At 36.1% G+C, this 19,487-nt stretch overlaps 1 protein-coding gene and 1 pseudogene across 5 annotated transcripts in view; both read left to right on the top strand.

Annotated features, from left to right (window-relative positions):
• Nucleotides 1-19,487, top strand: part of LOC118929706 (peptidyl-prolyl cis-trans isomerase FKBP5) — a 104,929-nt gene that overhangs the window by 49,669 nt on the left and 35,773 nt on the right. For all 5 annotated transcript variants that reach the window (XR_008994458.1, XM_057494256.1, XM_057494253.1 and 2 more), the window contains 2 exons: nt 11,545-11,687; nt 12,602-12,716. Coding sequence is in view for 4 of the 5 variants with exons in the window: in XM_057494256.1 (XP_057350239.1) it covers nt 11,545-11,687; nt 12,602-12,716 (258 nt within the window). In the remaining variant the exon portion in view is untranslated. The remainder of the gene's footprint in view (nt 1-11,544; nt 11,688-12,601; nt 12,717-19,487) is intronic.
• LOC118929720 (60S ribosomal protein L28-like) lies at nt 6,533-11,538 on the top strand (annotated as a pseudogene).

Below are 19,487 nucleotides of genomic sequence, written 5' to 3'. Positions count from 1 at the left end.
CATCTTCTTTAGCCATTCATCTACTGATGGGCCTACTTGGGTTCTACTTGGGTTGCTTCCATTTCTTGGCTATTGTAAATAGTGCTGCGATAAACATAGGGGTGCATATGTCTTTTTGAATCTGGGATCTTGTTTTCTTTGGGTAAATTCCTAAGAGTGGAATTCCTAGGTCAAATGGTATTTCTATTTTTAGTTTTTTGAGGAACCTCCATATTGCTTTCCACAATGGTTGAACTAATTTACATTCCCACCAACACTATAGAAGGGTTCCCCTTTCTCCGCATCCCCACCAGCATTTGTTGTTGCTTGTCTTTTGGATGTTGGCTATCCTAACAGGTGTGAGGTGATATCTCATTGTGGTTTTAATTTGCATTTGTAGGATGATTAGCGATGTGGAACATCTTTTCATGTGCTTGTTGGTCATCTCAATTTCTTGTTTGGAGAAGTGTCTGTTCAGCTCCTCTGCCCATATTTTAATCACATCATTTGCTTTTTGGGTGTTGAGGCATGTGAATTTTTTATATATTTTGGATGTTAACTCCTTATTGGATATGTCATTTCCGAATATATTCTCCCATACTGTAGGATATCTTTTTTTTTTTTTTAATTTTATTTTGGTATCATTAATCTACAATTACATGAAGGACATTATGTTTACTAGGCTTCCCCCTTCACCAAGTTCCCCCCACATCCCCGTTCACAGTCACTGTCCATCAATGTAGTAAGATGCTGTAAAATCACTACTTGTCTTCTCTGTGTTGCACAGCCCTCCCCGTGCCCCCCCCCCCCACTATACATGCTAATCGTAATGCCCCCTTTCTTTTTTTCCTGCCCTTATCCCTCCCTTCCCACCCGTCCTCCCCAGTCCCTTTCCCTTTGGTAACTATTAGTCCATTCTTGGGTTTTGTGCTTCTGCTGCTGTTTTGTTCCTTCAGTTTTCTTTTGTTCTTATACTCCACATATGAGTGAAATCATTTGGTACTTGCCTTTCTCCGCCTGGCTTATTTCACTGAGCGTAATATCCTCTAGCTCCATCCATGTTGTTGCGAATGGTAGGATTTGTTTTTTTCTTATGACTGAATAATATTCCATTGTGTATATGTACCACATCTTCTTTATCTGTTCATCTACTGATGGACACTTAGGTTGCTTCCATTTCTTGGCTATTGTAAATAGTGCTGCGATAAACATAGGGATGCATATGTCTTTTTCAAACGGGGCTCCTACATTCTTAGGGTAAATTCCTAGGAGTGGAATTCCTGGATCAGGATGATCTTTTTGATGCACTTTTGAATTCGGTTTGCTAATATTTTGTTGAGTATTTTTGCATCTCAGTCATCAAGGATATTGGTCTATAATTCTCTTTTTCTGTGGTATCTTTGCCTGGTTTTGGTATTAGAGTGATGCTAGCCTCATAGAATGAGTTTGGAAGTATTCCCTCCTCTTCTACTTTTTGGAAAACTTTAAGGAGGATGAGTATTAGGTCTTCTCTAAATGTTTGATAAATTCAGCAATGAAGCCATCTGGTCCAGGGTTTTTGTTGTTGGGTGTTTTTTTGATGACCAGTTCAGTTTCATTGCTGGTAACTGGTCTGTTCAGATTTTCTGTTTCTTCCTGGGTCAGCCTTGGAAGCTTGTGTTTTTTAGGAAGTTCTGCATTTCTTCTAGGTTATCCAATTTGTTAGCATATACTTTTTCATAGTATTCTCTAATTATTCTTTGTATTTTGTGGTGTCCACAGTGATTTTTCCTTTCTCATTTTTGTTTCTGTTTATGTGTGTACACTCTCTTTTTTTCTTGATAAGTCTGGCTAGGGCTTTATCTATTTTGTTTATTTTCTTGATGAAACAGCTCCTGGTTTCATTGATTCTTTCTCTTGTATTTTTCTTCTTCATTTTATTTATTTCTGCCCTGATCTTTATTTAATGTACCTCCCTCTACTGACTTTGGGCCTCATTTGTTCTTCTTTTTCTAGTTTATTAATTGTGAGTTTAGACTGTTCATTTGGAATTTTTCTTTCTTCAGGTAAGCCTGTATTCCTATATACTTTCTTCTTAGAATTGCCTTTGCTGCATCCCACAGATTTTGGGGTGTTGAGTTACTGTTTTCATTTGTCTCCATATATTGCTTGATTTCTATTTTTATTTGGTCATTGATGCATTGATTATTTAGGAGCATGTTGTTAAGCCTCCATGTATTCGTGGACGTTTTTGTTTTCTTTGTGTAATTTTTTCTAGTTTCATACCTTTGTTGTCTGAGAAGCTGGTTGGTAAAATTTCAGTTCTTCTGTATTTACTGAGGCTCTTGTTGTGTCCTTGTATGACATCTATCCTTGAAAATGTTCTATGTGCACTTGAGAAGAATGTGTATCCTGTTGCTTTGGGTGGTGTGTTCTGTAGATGTCTGTTAGGTTCATCTGTTCTAATGTGTTGTTCAGTGTCTCTGTGTCCCTACTTATTTTCTGTCTGGTTGATCTGTCCTTTGGAGTGAGTGGTGTGTTGAAGTCTCCTAAAATGAATGAATTGCATTGTTTCCCCCTTTAATTCCATTAGTATTCATTTCACATATATAGGTGTTCCTGTGTTGGATGTATAGATATTTATAATGGTTATATCCTCTTGTTGGGCTGACCCCTTTATCATTATATAATGTCCTTCTTTGTCTCATTACTTTCTTTGTTTTGAAGTCTATTTTGTCTGATAAAAGTGCTGCAACTCTGCTTTCTTCTCCCTATTATTTGAATGAAATATCTTTTTCCATCCCTTCACTTTTAGTCTGTGTATGTCTTTGGGTTTGAAGTGAGACTCTTGTAGGCAGCATATAGATAGATCTTATTTTTTAGCCATTCAGTGGCTGTATGTCTTTTGAATGGTGCATTCAGTCCACTTACATTTAGGGTGATTATCAATAGGTATGTATTTATTGTCATTGCAAGCTTTAGATTCGTGATTACCAAAGGTTCAAGTAGCTTCTTTACTATCTAACACCCTAAATTAACTTGCTTATTACACTATTTCAAACACAATATAAAGATTATTTTTCCTCCCTTCTTTTTCTTCCTCATTCACTCTTTATATATTAGGTGTCATATTTGGTACTCTTTATATATCCCTTGACTGACTGTTTGGGTAGTTGATTTAATTTTGCATTTGCTTAGTAATTAATTGATCTGCTTTCTTTACTGTAGTTTTACCTTTTCTGGTGACAACTATTTAGCCTTAGGAGGACTTCCATCTAGAGCAGTCCCTCCAAAATACACTGTAGAAACGGTTTGTGGGAGGTAAATTCCCTCAGCTTCTGCTTACCTGGGAATTGTTTAATCCCTCCTTCAAATTTAAATGATAATCTTGCCTGGTAGAGTATCCTTGGTTCGAGCCCCTTCTGTTTCATTGCATTAAATATATCATGCAACACGCTTCTGGCCTATAAAGTTTCTGCTAAGAGTCTGATCATAGCCTGATGGGTTTTCCTTTGTATGTGGTCTTTTTTCTCTCTCTGGCTACTTTTAATACTCTGTCCTTGTCCTTGATCTTTGCCATTTTAATTATTACTTGTCTTGGTGTTGTCTTCCATGGGTCCCTTGTGTTGGGAGATCTGTGTACTTCCATGGCCTGAGAGACTATTTCCTTCCTCAGATTGGGGAAGTTTTCAGCAATTATTTCCTCAAAGAGATTTTCTATCCCTTTTTCTCTCTTCTTTTTCTGGTACCCCTATAGCGCAAATATTGTTCTGCTTGGATTGGTCACACAGTTCTTTTAATATTCTTTCATTCCTAGGGATCCTTTTTTTTCTGTGTGCCTCCACCTCTTTTTATTCTTGTTCTCTAATTTCTATTTTATTTATTATCTTCTCTACCTCATCTAGTCTGCTTTAAATCCCGCTATTGTATGTTTCATTTGGATACTGTATTTTTCAAAGTTTATTTCACTTTCTTGAAGTCCTCCCTGAGTTCTTGAATATTTTTCCATAGCTCCATGAGCATGTTTATGATTTTTATTTTGAAATCTTTATTAAGAATATTGGTGATTTCAGTTTCACTTAGTCCTCTTCCTGGTGTTTGAGGGATTTTGGTTTGTACTAGGTTCTTTTGCCATTTCATATTTCTAATGATTCCCATCGAATAATAACTGTGTAGGTGGGGCCCCCTAGTGCCCAGAAGCTCTGCTTTCTGCAGCTTCCCAGCATCTTGAGCGATTGCAGTGCTTGCAGGTGCATGGGACCAGTGCCTGCTGGGAGGAAAGAGCTCTTCCCTGCTTCCTGGCAACAGTGCCTGCCTCCACTTTCCTGACCAGTGGGCCCAGCGCACATGGAGGAGCCTCTATGCTACCTCCCTGTAGCTTCTATAGGTGGAGCTGCCCTTTGGCTGGCCTGGAGCGATGGCCAGGGCAGCAGGTTTGTGAGCCAGTGCCGGCTGGGAGGAAGGAGTGGCAGGCTGCGTATCACAGTGGGGAGCCTCGGTGCTGCATTGCCAGCCAGAGGCATGGAGCACGGGAATCTCCTGAAAGTTCCCAACCTGCTGGCTGAGTGTGCTGGGACGATTTTGACCACCTGTCCTTTCTCCTGAGCAGCAAGCTTTGTGTCTTTCTTGTCTTAGTAGGGATGATTATCAGAGCCATTTTATAAGACATTTTAAAATGACCAAATACTTTGTAAGTTATAAGAGGAAAAATATATATGAAAAACTAGTTTGCTTTATCTGACATGAAAAGAAAAAAGACAATGTCAGTATAATCATTGATGAGTTTTTTAATAGAAAATATTAGCAAAATATACAGAGTTAAAATAGAGATCAGAAGTTGGTACTAAGTTCTTGGAATCCTTCAGTGAAAATAAAACAGGAATGAATCATACATTTTTAATTATCTGAAACTTATTAGTGATTAACCTTATATTTGAGTGTTTCTTAACTTATGTGTTTTGAAGGGAAAACCTTCTGCAGTTAAAATAATTGAACTTTCTTGTCCTCCTTTTCTACTCTCATATGAAAACAATTTTTTTTCTGTATACTACTATACAGCTTTCATCCTATAGTAGTTGAAGGATGGCCATATTCCAGATGCAGACTTCCAAGTTATATAGTAAATAATTTTCATCAAGGGTGCCAAGACCATTCAATTAAGAAAGGACAGTCTTCAACTAATGATGTTGGGAAACCTGAATGTTCACATGCAAAAGAATGAAGTTGGATTCCTACTTTATACCATATGTAACTGTCAACTCAAAGTGGATCCAAGAACTAAACCTCAGACCTAAAACTATGTTTTCTTAGAAGAAAACTTAGAGGAAAAGCTTTATGACATTGGATTTGGCAATGATTTCTTGGACATGATACCAAAAGCACAGGCAAGAGAAATAAAAAGTATGTAAATAGGACTATATCAAAATATAAAACTTCTGTGAATTGGAGAATACAATAAGAGAATGAAAAGGTAACCTACAGAATGGAAGACAATGTTTATGAATCATACATCTGATAAGGTGTTAATATCTAGAATATATAAAGAATTCCTGTAAGTCAACAACAGAAAACTGCTAAATAATCTGATTATAAAATGGGCACTGGACTTAAGACATTTCTTCAGAGAAGATATACAAATGGCATAGGAATATATGAAAAGATTCCCAACATTACTAATCATTAGGCAAGTGCAAATCAAAATTACAATGAGACAGCACCTCATACCCATCAGGATGACTACTATCAACAAAAAAACAACAGAAAATAGCAAGTGTTGGCAAAGTTGTGGAGAAACTAAAACCCTTGTGCATTATTGGTGTGAATATAAAATGGTGCATAGCCACAATGGAAAACAATATGGCAGCTTCTAAAAAAATTCAAAATAGAATTACCTGTGATCCAGCAATTGCACTTCTGAGTATACAAGAGAACTGAGCAGGGTCTCAAAGAGATATTTGTATACTCATGTTTGTAATGGCATTCTTCATTATAGCCAGAAGGTGGAAGCAATAGAAGTGTTGGATGAATGGATAAACAAAATGTCACATATCCATGAAATGGAATATTACTCAGCTTTAAAAAGAGGGAACTTCTGACACATGTTACAACACTGATGAACCTTGAAGATATTACACTAAGTGAAATAAGCCAGTTACAAAAAGACAAATGCTGTGTGATTATGTTTACATCTAGGTAAATCTAGGATATTCAAGTTCATAGAAACAGAAAGTAGAATAAAATTCTTGCAGTAGGTTGGGCAGGAGGAAATGGGAAGTTCTTGTATTCTGGGTAGAGCTTTAGTGTTGCAAAATGAAAAAGTTCTGGAGATTGGTTGCACAACAATGTGAATGTACTTAATGATATTGAACTGGACACTTAAAAGTGGTTGAGATGGTTAATTTTATAGTATATTTTCAATTTTCAAAACTCACAGTGAGGAAAGTGTTTGAAAGTGGTCACTGTAGCCTTTATTACAAGTGAAAGTGTTCAGTGATGAATTAAAATGTTATAGTTTAAAAGTGTCATATGCTTTTTTAATAGACTATTTTTAGAGCAGTTTTAGGTTCATAGCAAAATGGAGTGGAAGGTATAGATTTCCCATATACTTACCACCCCCACCCATGCACAGCCTCTCCCTTTATCAGCAGACCCCATCAGTGATACATTTGTTGGAATTGATGACCTATACTGAACCTATAACATTTTATGTTTTAAAATACTTTTTTTTTCCAATCAGAAAAAAATTACATAATATTGAAGAAGGAAGAAAAAGATACAGTGTATTGCTTTTATACTTGGCTTTGTATACTTTTAAAGTTTCAATTGCCTGCAGTTAGGTATATTTGTATAAATATGTATTCTTATTTGAGATATTGTTACAAGTGGAATAGGACTCCCGGAATTTAAATTGTGTTTGAGCTAGTCTACATCAAGTGTGGAATAAGTTGTATTTAAATATTCTTGGTGTATTATATCTACAGTCAAGATCCTAAAGATCAAGAATCTTAAAAATGTTTATGCTTTGACCCAGCAATTCTACTTCTAGAAACTGAACCTAGGGAAATGTGGTGGAAACTTGCTTAACCACCTCCAGACTAACTGATGCTCTAGTATTGTGTTTGTAATGTACTGAGTGACGCTGCTACTGGTTTCCTTTTCTGTGGTATGGTCCCACACTCTGCTTTAGTCAGTTGACTGGGCCTCATCAATGCCCTTTAGCCATAGACCACTAGGAACACAGCTGTAGTTGAGAAGTTGGGTTTATTATTACTCATCATAGGGAGGGAGAATGCACACTATGGGAAACAGCGGAGTGTCTCAGTAAGTGTTCAAAAAGACTTATTGTAGGATTTGGGTTTGTATTAGGCAATTTGGGGAAGGGTTTAAGGAAGAGGGGTCTTACTCTGGATTGGATATTGTAGGACATAGGGTGATTCTTTGTGTATCTTAATCTTATCTAGGAGGAGGGCTGACTAGAGAGTCTAAAGCTGTACCTGCAAGAGAAGCGGCAGTCACTCATATTAGCCAGGAGAGGGGGATGTTTGGTATTTTGTAGGTTGCACAGTGTTACTATGTCCACGCTCAGACAAAATTTTGAAGTGTTCGTTTTTATTGTCTGAGAGTGACCTTGTCTGATGTTGATGTTTTGTGAGATTGTTTCTGTCCTGTAGGAGACTAGCATGGCCTAGCTGTATGTCCCATGCCAGCTTCAGACATCACTAAGGCCTGGCTAGCTATAAGTGTGAAACAATTTCCAGACATTAGGAGCTGCCTTTTTCTTCCTCAGATGTTTACTAAGAATTAGTCAAGATCTCTTTATATCCATTTTATTTTTTGTAGTTATATAATTTCATTAGATTGTATATAAAACACTGAAATTTGTTTAAAAACAAAGAAGGATTATTTCTATAAAAACTAAGTTGAACAATTTTTGGAAGGATTTTTATAAAGGTGAATTGTTAAAAGCATTTTTTAAATGGCTTATTGGGTTAGGGATGCGTAAAAGGCAGGCAAAATAAGTAGGCCTTCAGAACACATTTTACCAGAAGGATTCTGCGTACTGATTGCTTTACGACTCCTTCTGGTTCTTCCTCCACTTTAAAGAAACCCACATTTGTAAATTGCAAATGATACATGGTAAGTGTGATTTATATCATAAAAATTATGTGGAACTCTTATCACTGGAGCCACATTAATTTACCAATCATAGTCTTGACTGTATCAGGTAAGAGATTTCTATTATACACAGTCATGTAAGGATTTAGGTTCAAAGTTGTTCATTTAAACTTTATAATAGCAAAAAAAGGGGGGTGTGACTGGGGGAAGAAACAACCAAATGTTTATTAATGGGAGTAAAGAAATTATGGCATATTCAAAAGATGAAATAGTATATAATTTTTAGAAGTCGTGTTTTCAGTTACTGTCTTTTAACAAGAAAAATGCTCATATACTGTGAAATAGAGCAGACTACAACATCAAGTAAAATATAACCAGTTTTAAGAGTGTATATGTAGAAATTTAATAAAAAGTACATGTATAATTGAAAGGAAATGAACCAAGAAATTGATAGTTTACCCCAGATGCTGGGATTTTAGAGGTTTTTTTATTGTATTCTCTATGTTCTTCTGTACTTTCCAAGTGTTTTATAATGAAGTATGTATTATTTTTTTAATTGGGGGAAATGTTTTTTTAGAAAAGAGTCTCAAGATCAGCAATTTTAGGAACATACCTGTGCTCACATCAGCCTCTTGCTCAGTGCATTTCATTCAATTTGTAAAGCTTGGTGTCAGAGTTTTAATGTTCCCCAATGAGAAGAAAAGCAAAGGCCTGGGCAAGATTTATTTAGCATGAGTGGGGCGCCTGTGGATGTAATTGATAGACTATCTCCAACTTCTAAGGCCTAGCAAAAATATCATCTGTGAATTAAACTTGGGCTGATTGCTCCATCCCCTACCCTAAGGCAAAAGCTCCTTGTTTATACTCTTTAGTGTTTACCGTGCTTTGTTTAAAAAAAAAGAGCATATATCTTTCTCCTCCACTAGTCTTACTATGTTACGGGTGCCTTGGATTGAAGGGAATGGCCACCTGTGTTTGAAGGGAATGGCCACCTGTGTTTGAAGGGAATGGTCACCTGTGTTTTCTTAGTACCTAGACAGACCTTTGCTCCTCAGCAATTGGCTAAATGTCTTGAACAAATGTACAGTAGTACCCCCAGAATATAGATTACCTGAAGGAGTGTGTATTTGTCTTAAAATAACAGACTTAATTATAAAAACAAAATGTTCTCAATGGCTCACACTAAACTGTAGCAGTCTTTGAAAAGCATCAGTGGCAGGAAAGCAGCATATTGATAGCAGACTTTACATTTCTTCTAATGATTCTTCTGACAATTGTTTTCACAACAGAAGCATGAAGCATGTTTGGGCATATACATTGATATAGCCATTTTGGAAGGGCAGCTGGGCAATATCTATCCAATTGAAAATGTACATCCCTTAGCACTTCTGGGAATTTGCCCCAAATATACTTGTACAAAGTAGGCAAACATACGGACAAATAACCTTATTAGAGTACTGTTGTCGTGCGGAACTGCCCCAGCTTCCTGATCAAGAGGAACAAGCAGACGTACAGCACCGAACCTAACAATCTGAAGGCCCCCCAACTCCTTCCGCTAAAACGGGCTGATTCACCGCAAGGCTGTGGGCATGGAGCGGGCGGCGGACGGCAAGGGTGTGGTGGTGGTCATGAAGAGGAGATCTGGGCAGCGAAAGCCGGCCACCTCCTACATGCGGACTACCATCAACAAGAATGCCCAGTCCACCCTTAGCAGTATCCAGCACATGATCCGTAAGAACAAGTACGGCCCGGACCTGCGCATGGCTGCCATCCACAGTGCCAGTGCCACCCTGCGCAGCCAGAAGCCTGTGATGGTGAAGAGGAAGCAGGCCCGCCCCACCAAGAGAACCTGAGCACACCCCCAAGGCAATAAAGACGTCAGCCGACTTGTGGGGAAAAAAAAAGTACTGTTGGTAATGTGTTTCTCAATTGGAGAGTAACTGGAATATTATGTAGCCATTGAGTATGAGGTAGATCCATTTGTATTTATAATGATGATGATAATGATGGCTGTCCTTTACTAAATACATATTACAATCCATGCACTATGCCATGTATTTGACACATTTAATAATTCTTAAAACAACTATATTCCAGGTACTATTATTATCTACATATGCAGATGAGGAAACAGATACACAGAGCTTAAATAACTTTGCACAAGGTAACACAACTAGTAAGGGGCAGAAACCTGGCATTTGAAATCTGGCAGTCTGAGGTTAAAGTAGGTTGCACTTTTAACCTCTAAAACGCATATCCTTTCTATTAAAATGAAAAAGCAGTTCAGAGCTGAATGCATAGTATGCTGTCATTTGTGTTTTAAGTTTTTAAAAAGCAACAGCACACACTGGAAGGGTACAAAAGAAAAGCAGAACAGTGAACATTCTTAGGAGGAGGGAATGAATGACCTTTTACCATTCACTTTATACCTTGTGTGTGTTTTAATAATAGGCATGTGTAGTAAATAGATTAACTAAAACAAGTGAATCTGATATTTTGGAAAGTTGTAATACTTAATAAAGACTAAGCTGAAGTTATGAGTCACCCATGCTTTATCATGCCTACTTACATACCTTAGTGTAAGGCCCCCCTTATTCTAATATCCTACCGCCAGCTCTTATTTCAAGGTAACAGTTTTCAAAATTTATTCCCTTCGGGATTCATTGCTTACCATATCCCACTTTGAACACTTAAGTTTTTGGTTGACATAGCACCCCAATTTTGTATTTTACCCTTTTAAATTACCTACATTTTCTATTGCTTCCAAAAGGACTTGAGACTGCTTATTTTAAGATAAAATTACAATTATGAAACTTAATGTATAGTATGTATAGTCTGCAGTTGAGCAGAAAAGTTAACTTTTAGTTACCTGGATGTAGGCAAAAAAAAAAAAAATTCCTGAGTTCCATAGTTCTTGTGATTCGACAGAACACATGCCATTTTGTCAAAAAAACAAAAGCCTTTTTTTTCTTACTCTATATTTTGAGAAGAAATCATCTATTTCATCAGCCCTTTTATGTAATTTATTCTTTTCCAGTCATTTCATATCTGTTGTTTTGTCTACCCAACTAAATAATAGGCTTCCTTAGGACAAATTACATTTTCTATACTATTTTTGTTCCATCTCTGCCTAGAAACATATACTTATTATGTCAAAATTATAAATTAAGCAATAACTGTAACGCAGCCACATTTCAAAGATTATATTATTGCCACTTTTCAACGCCTTAATCTTTGAGCAGTTGAGTAATGCATTTATTTTTCATCTTTCTTAGGAGGGAATCTTCTGTCATAGCCCTCAAAAAAAAATTACAATTTATTTCTTAGTGTGCAGCTTTTACTGACTCCTTTTTTAGCTTCTGCTTCCTGAGTATGTAATTTAAAAAACTGGAAATTTGTTTGAACATTTGTTTTATGATAAATCTTTTTAATATGGCCTATGGCTTTCAACCACCTTTTCCTTTTTTGTAGGTCAAGTTATCAAGGCCTGGGATATTGGGGTGGCTACCATGAAGAAAGGAGAGATCTGCCATTTACTGTGCAAACCAGAATATGCCTATGGCTCAGCTGGCAGTCTCCCCAAAATTCCCTCGAATGCAACTCTCTTTTTTGAGGCAAGTATGTGTGTGATGTTGCCTAGTTAGCATTTGCTCTGCTATAGCACTGGCTCTGAAGCAACAAGCAGTGGAACAAGGAGCTAAGCTTGCTATACACAATCGGATCCAACTTATTTATTTTGGAGCCTGGCTTCTTGAATTGTTTCCCACAAACCCAAGGGGTGTGTGCCAGTGCTTTCTTAGAAACATGTTTCTGGCACAAAAAGGTCATATCCAAATAAACAAAAGACACTAGGCTTAGAAATAAAAGTTCTGGTCAGTGGTGGTGTGAATGTGACATACCCCAAAGTGACAGAAGACAAGATGGCAGTGTGGGAGATAAACTTGAAATATACCTAAACCAAGTTGTAACTATAAAGGTTCGCAAATGTCACAAGCAGTAGGTGGTGATAATATGTTATTCATTGTGTGTTGAATTAAGTACATGTATTTGGCCAAATCTGATTTAAAAATTAAGGAGGGAAATGCCTGAAATATCAAATGTAGGTAGAATATACCTTTGGTTGATTATTGTCCTAGTTGATAGGATTTGTTCTTGCATTTTAAGGGAATTCCATGCATCTGGGGTGGAAAAGTGGTGGCCCCTAGAGTCAGATAAAATAGTTCTGAACCAGCACTTTGTAGCTCTGGCTTTTTGTCCAAAAGGCAGTTTTCCTAGTATTTCCTGTCTATCTTTGCCCTGCAGCCGCACAGGATATAGTCCTAGACATTATCATTACATGAGGTTTCTTTCCAAGTATTGAAAAGTGCAGTGGTTTTTTTTCCTACTTGTCCAATAACTAAGATGCATAGATAAATATAAAACAGTTTTATTTTGTAAAATGAAAGGAGAATTGGTTGCCTTTGCCTTTTAACTATGTTAAATTGGCTTTGTTTGGTCTTTTCTCAGCCAAATCCATTTTCCTTTCTAGGTTGAGCTCCTTGATTTCAAAGGAGAGGATTTATTTGAAAATGGAGGCATTATCCGAAGAATCAAACAGAAAGGAGAAGGATATTCAAACCCAAACGAAGGAGCAACAGTAGAAAGTAAGTACTATTGTAAAGGAGGAACTAATCCTTAGAAGTTGGGTTCCATTTATGTGGATGAAATGGAAATTTCTTTGTTAAAATCTGTTTAAAAAATAAATGTATTGAATGTATCTCAAGAATAAGTTGAAATTCAACATTTATTTAATAATGACTTCATTTTGTAAATACTCATTCAACATGTATGTGCCAGGTACTGTATCAGCCTTTATGTAGGTAGTAAAATATGGATGGAATTCCCTTAAAATGCAAGAAGAAATCCTTTCAACTAGGACAATAATCAACCAAAGGTATATTCTACCTACATCACAAAAATGAATAAAGGTGATCCTGTTCATAATTCTTAGTCTATGGACCCCTTGGTGTACCAACAACTATATTAATTGCCTTACTAAATATTTATTCATTTATTTCTCACAATAATCTTATGAAGTAAAATTTGTTATCCCCAGCTGAGAAAAGTGAGTTCAGAGAAGTTCTATAAATTGCCTAGGTTAGAGGTACTGAACAGAGCCCTTCTGGGCACTCAAACCTAACTCACTGGCTGTCATCAAGAAAAAGAAACCATTTTAGTTCAAAATGCAAGTTAATCATTTTAGTTCAAAATTGGATAATAATGTTCATTCTATTCTCCCTCTCTCTGGCTCAAATTCTGCTTTGTTATTTATTGAGTGACCTGAAGCTATTCCATTTTTTCATTTGCTAAGTTGGGAGTAAGGATGCTACTGAGGACTGGATAACTTCCTCCCACAGCACATTGTATATATACCACTGTGTACACTACTTGTCAGTTTATATTGTATTCAGTATTTGCCCATTTCCCCAGTATAAAGTGAGTGTTTGAGGACCATAATCTTTCTTCATCTTTTTGTTTCCAGCATCACCTACAGTACCTTAACATACATTGGTGTTCAGAAAACACTTTTGCATGGATAATGTTTGAAAGATGCCATTTACTGAGCTCAAGTACTTTAAAAAAAGAGTTGTGAGAAAATACAGAGAAATACTTCATTTAAGAAAAAAATCAAGTCACTAAAGAAGGATGGTAACATGAAAATAGATTTCATTTGAAACAGTATACTAAACTGGTTAATTTTATCTTTAATGTTGTGTATGCCACTTTGGACCCATATTTTACTCCCATAAATCTGGCAAATTAGTTCAAATTTACTTGCCTTTAAAAATTGGAAACAATTATAAATAGTATTACTGTTGCATTTGAAGTATTTATGTTATTATCATTCATGTTTAGAATAAATGAAGAAAGAGCTCAAATATATAATGTTGGAGAAATACCTACACCAAGTGTCAGGAGATAGGATTCTAGCTTCAGCTGACTCCAACTAGACCTTGCCTCTCTGGGCTTTAGCTTCCTTCCTATACAATGATTTCTAAGTTCCTACCAGTGCTAAACATTTCATGTTAGAATTCTAAATATTTATGAAAGTTATAGGAATGATAGAAAATAATCTGTAGTATATTGATAAGCACATAAAAGGCTTATCTGTAACATTTAAAAATATTTATTATGAAAATTTTCAAATACATACAGAAGTAGAATTTTTCCTATGACATGGTGACTCATCAGATTCAATGACTTATATTTTTTAATGGGAGGTTTTGTTAACTAAATTAAAAGGAAAACCTTTTCCCGTTTGTAGATAATACCACAGAACTACCACTGTAGAGTTAACTTCAGAGTAGGTTAAATTAAATAAAATCTTGCTTCAGTAGTATCTTCAACAAGAATCTTCTTTTTAAATTTTTTGTTTTGAAATAATTTTCAACTTACAGAAAAATTGTGAAACTAATGCAGAGAATTCCCTTATATGCTTCATCCATCTTTCCCTCATGTTAATATCTTAACTAATTAATGAGTACATTTAACAAAATAAACATTGTTAACTAGGCTACAGATGCTATTTGAATTTCACTGCTGCCACATCGATGTCCTTTTTCTGGTCCACAGTCAAATTCAGGATCCAACACTATATTTAGTTGTCATAGTCTCTTCCAATCTATGACAATTCATCAGTCTGTTTTTTTTATGACTTTAATACTTTGGAAGACAACTAGCTGGTTAATTTGTAGAACTTCCCTCAATTTGGGTTTGTATGTTTTCCCATTAGATTAGATTGAGGTTACTCATTTTTGGAAAAATTCCACTTAAGTGAAAATGTGCTCCTCTCAGTTCGTCACTATCAGGAGGTACATTTTGGGTTGCTTGGTTAAGGTAGGGTCTCTGATGTTTCTCCACTATAAACTTAACTATTTTTCCCTTTGTAATTACTCATTATCTTATTGGGAGGGAAATAGTAGGAGTCTCTGCAAATATCTTCTTTTATGTCACACCCTCACGTGCTAATTTTAGCATCAACCATATTACTGTAGCATGTGCCTATGGTGATCTTCTGTTTCTACTGTTCCTTGTGCATTTAATTGGAATTCTACTGTAAGGAAGAGCGGCCTCTTCTCCCATTTATTATTCAGTTGTTTATATCGCTACGGGCCCATGGATATTTAATTTATTCTGTAGGTTATTATTCATTACTATTCATATTAATTTTGTTCAGATGTCCCAGATTTGGGCACTGTAAGTTCCCTCAACTTGGCTGTTGCATCCTTTCAACAATACCTCCATTGTTTTTAAGCACGTGCTTTTGGCACAAGATGCTCTAGGCTCATTTTGTTATTTCCCTGCCGCAGTCCCAGAATCAGCCATTTCTCTAAGGAGCTCTGACTCCTTTTATTGGAAAATGATGTTTAGAAACCAAGATGGGTGCTAGGTATATTCATGTTGTGGAATGTTACTGCTTTTAGAACATCTTAGCAGACAGGAAATATTTGTATCTCACTCTGCACTTATACACATCTGTATGTATTTCTGTATTAGTTTGAATGTATATTAAAAAGTGTGAGTACATACTGACAAGTCTAATTCCAACCCAAAATCACAGGTTTGTTCTAGCCTTCTCCTTTTGCTTATTTGAAACTGCTTTCTCCAACAGTGAGAAGCCTGGCTCTCATAATCCATAATGTATTTTTTATTTGCTCAGTTGTAGTATATGCAGAAAGTAGTTTTAGAATTGCTAACCTATACCTCTGTGAAAAACAGATTTCCTAAGTAGGAATATTTGTGTATAGTTCTTTTGTCATTAGCCTTATAGCATACATTGAAAACATTGTTTCCAACTTGTTAGTTCTTTCTTGCTAATACCTGCCAATGTGGTTATGTTGTTCATTTGTAATACAGTTAGGTTCATTTATTATGTTTGCATTCCATTTGGAATTCTCTCCATACACTGGTTGACTTCAGTTATTTATTTGTCTTTGGGGGACATATGAAACATTACCATGATTCTAAACTATACAAAAAGATAAACTCAGAAGTGTTAGTCCCCCTCGTCCCTACTAAACCTGTTCCCATTCCCCCATTATTTCTGCCTTGTTCCTGCCTGCCTCCTACAGGCAACCAGTCTCCTGGTTTATTTTTCTTGTATTTCTTTGGCAGAAATGAGCAGATACATGTTTGTTTGTTTGTTTGTTTGTTTTCTTATACCCCCTTATTTTTTACATGAAGGGTAACATACTATGAATGGAATTTTTATACTGTATTTGAATAATCCTGTATGTAATATTGTTTTTCCTGTTTCCAAATATATTAACAAAGGGCAGTGTCTAATAGTTTGTCTTTCATCTTGTTATATGATACTGTCCTGGGAAATTTCAGAGTAAATGGTTTATTCTTACTTTTTCTTTCAAAAGCCCTTTTTGGTTTTCCAGAACGAATCAATTTTATGAAAATTTTTGTATTGCATTTTCACTTGTCAAGGTTAAGGTGTCCTGCTTTCCTTCTTTGAAACAAACTAGCCATGTGGAGGAGGACAGAAGGTTGACTCAAGAGTAGTTCCTGCCAGAAACCAAGATCTTTTTGAAGTCTTCTCCGTCTTCACTGGTTGGCCTTTTTTTTTGTCATATCACCAGTACCCTTTAATTCAAAACCAGGTAGAAATCCTAAATCTAAATCAGTTTTACAGTGAAGGAGAGCAATAGATAGTGATCATCCATTATATTATCCCATTGTAGATACACAAGAGTTACAAAGTTTCTGTCACTTTGTAAAGATGCAGTGAAGAGTCAGGGAATGGGGCAGCCACAGGCTTCAGAAGTGATAGATGGAGAGTTTTGAGTCTTGGAATCTGCTTAATATTTTTATGACTTAGGCAAGTTACTTACACATTGAGCATCCAGTTTTCTCACCTGTAAATTGGGAGTGATAATCTTTCACTCCCACATGTTGTTGTGGGAATAATGGGATTAATACATAAATCAAGTAATACGGAAATCAAATGTACAAGTACATATGACTTGATTGTTTTTCCTACAACTTTTGAAGAATGATCAAAAACAGAATGATTAAAGCCAAAACAGTTCCTACAACTGGTGACAGCCCTCACATGGTTTCGGTATCCCTGAGGAGGGTCACACCCTAGGGCTACACTCAAGGTCACATAATGATTGTGTGTTGATCATGTGTTGAACCCCCTACTCAGACTTCTTTAGATGTTTAAGTTCATTTGCTCAGTAAATATGAGGAGTGCCTTTTTGGCATCACTCTTGTGCTGCAACGCCTTGAGTCCCCTGGCTGGCCTTTCAGATCTTCAGCATTCTGTAACGTTCCCTGCAAATCTGTGGGTCAGAGGCAGGGGGGAGCTGACAAGTGGCGCCCGAACAGGGACCTCAGAGCGGGAAGGCTCCTGAGGATCGTCGATCCAGTAAGACTCCCGGAAAAGTGTACCATAGGGACAGGATCAAGACGTCAGGGACACTATAATGGGCTGACATGAAACTAAAGCAGATAATCTGGAGGATTACTTAAAATTACTCTGTGCCTTCCTAAAAACATCAGGAGTGAAAATGTCTAAAAGATTTTGTGCAACTTCATAAATATATTAAAAAACTTTGTTACTGGTTGCCCCCACAAGGAACCCTCAGACAAGCTGATTGGAATAATGTATTAAGAGATTTCAAAAAGGCTCACAGACAGGGAAACAGTATCCCTGTACCTGGTTGGGTGAATCAGTGGCCTCTCAATAAAGAAAAACTGGCAACCTTACACACATAAGTTCAAGAACAGCTTCAGTTAGATAGATTAGAATTTTCCACAAGCCCATGGAATTCCCCTGTATTTGTTAGAAAAAAGAAGTCAGGAAAATTCATAAATTTGTCAATCTAAAGAATGCTAGTGTAAGTTTACAATAGCCTACTTCTCAGTGTTCACTGAAAATTAAAGTTCCTAATGGTTTAAGTTCTAATTAAAGCTACTTAAAATAATAAGGAAAACATTTCTTTCTGCATGCTAAAGAATGTGTCTTTTGATCAAAGAAAGTAACTTAGTTCTAAAGTACAGCTGTTTGTTTAAAGAGGTGGAACTCCAAATGTAAAAAGGAAGTTGTAGAAAGTTTGTGGAAGAATTGATATGGTCATGCTATGTAAAATTAAAGCAAGTGAGTCTTGATATCAAGTACACGGCAAATTAGAATTTTGTTTTCAGTTAAAAGGACAAAGTTTTCTTAAACTTAGTCTGCTCTTAATGTTGAAAAATTGCAAAAGGTTTTCTAATTGTTTTATCAAAGCAGTTTCTCATACTTAAAGTCTCAATGACTTAAAGACTCAATGCCTGAGTATTAAGAAAATGAGATCTTAATATTAAAAGGACTAAAAGCTAAACTTTGCTAACAACTGTGTAACCTTCTGTATTTGCCTTTGAGGTATTTTGTTGTCATTCTGGTTAAATAGATAAGAATTACTTCATGGCTACCTATAATCTTATTTAAGCAAGTGCCAAAGAAACTTTCTTCTGACAACTTCCCAAAATCAAATTCAAAAAAGTGCTTTTACCTCTAGTTAACTCTGATATTTTCCAGAGGGCCCCTGGAACATGTCAGAGGAATTTTTTCTCATTGGAGAAAGTATTTGGCTAATTGGCCTTATTTATCTGATATATAATTACCTGCTTAATTACCTGGAAAGTACTGTCAAAGGGAATGATGCTAAACTCTGTTACTAAATGTTTTGTGTTACAGAAATTTCAAAATTTCTTTATGTCAACTGTCTTATAGTAAGCTCTCATCAGATCTTTAACCATTGCCATTTGTAAGTCTTTTTGTCTTTTATAGTCACTGTTTTATTACTCCTAAACTAGGAAAGAACTAGATTTCAGCAGAACAGGTATTGGTTACATAGGATTAAGTAAACTAAGGAAGATGATTTTTGTGGCTTTTTGTTTCAAATGTTGCTGATAAAGTGTTTTAAGATTTTTCTCTTAAACTGACAACAGTTTAGTAAATGACAGTATCTTTATAAGCAGAATTGAAACATTTATCTTTCTCTGTACTAATACTTCTAATAAAATGAAGGTGATTTTAGAGAAAAGTGTTGTTTCAATAATGCAGCCTTGTCTATACTGAATCCTAGTACCAGTCATTGGGACATAGATTAAATCCAGAATTCTAGTTCCCCCAAAATATCTGGCTATGAATTCTCCAGATGTTTTAGTTTTCTCTTATCATTTCAATTAAAGTTTTACCATTTCTAGTTCTCATATTCAGCCATACAATCTTAATCTTGTCAAATTGATCCAACTCCAGATGTTGCTACTTAACCTAATAACACAATTTGTTCTATTTTGCCTAGAAGCCATAAAACTGCAAATAGTAATAGAAATGGAACCCAGGAAGCGCCAATCTTCCAAGGCCCTCTCGACCAACC

This window comes from Manis pentadactyla, chromosome 16, assembly GCF_030020395.1.
Source record: "Manis pentadactyla isolate mManPen7 chromosome 16, mManPen7.hap1, whole genome shotgun sequence".
Classification (NCBI taxonomy): domain Eukaryota; kingdom Metazoa; phylum Chordata; class Mammalia; order Pholidota; family Manidae; genus Manis; species Manis pentadactyla.
Note: the sequence above shows the minus strand (reverse complement) of the source record. Positions and strands in the feature narration are given on the sequence as shown.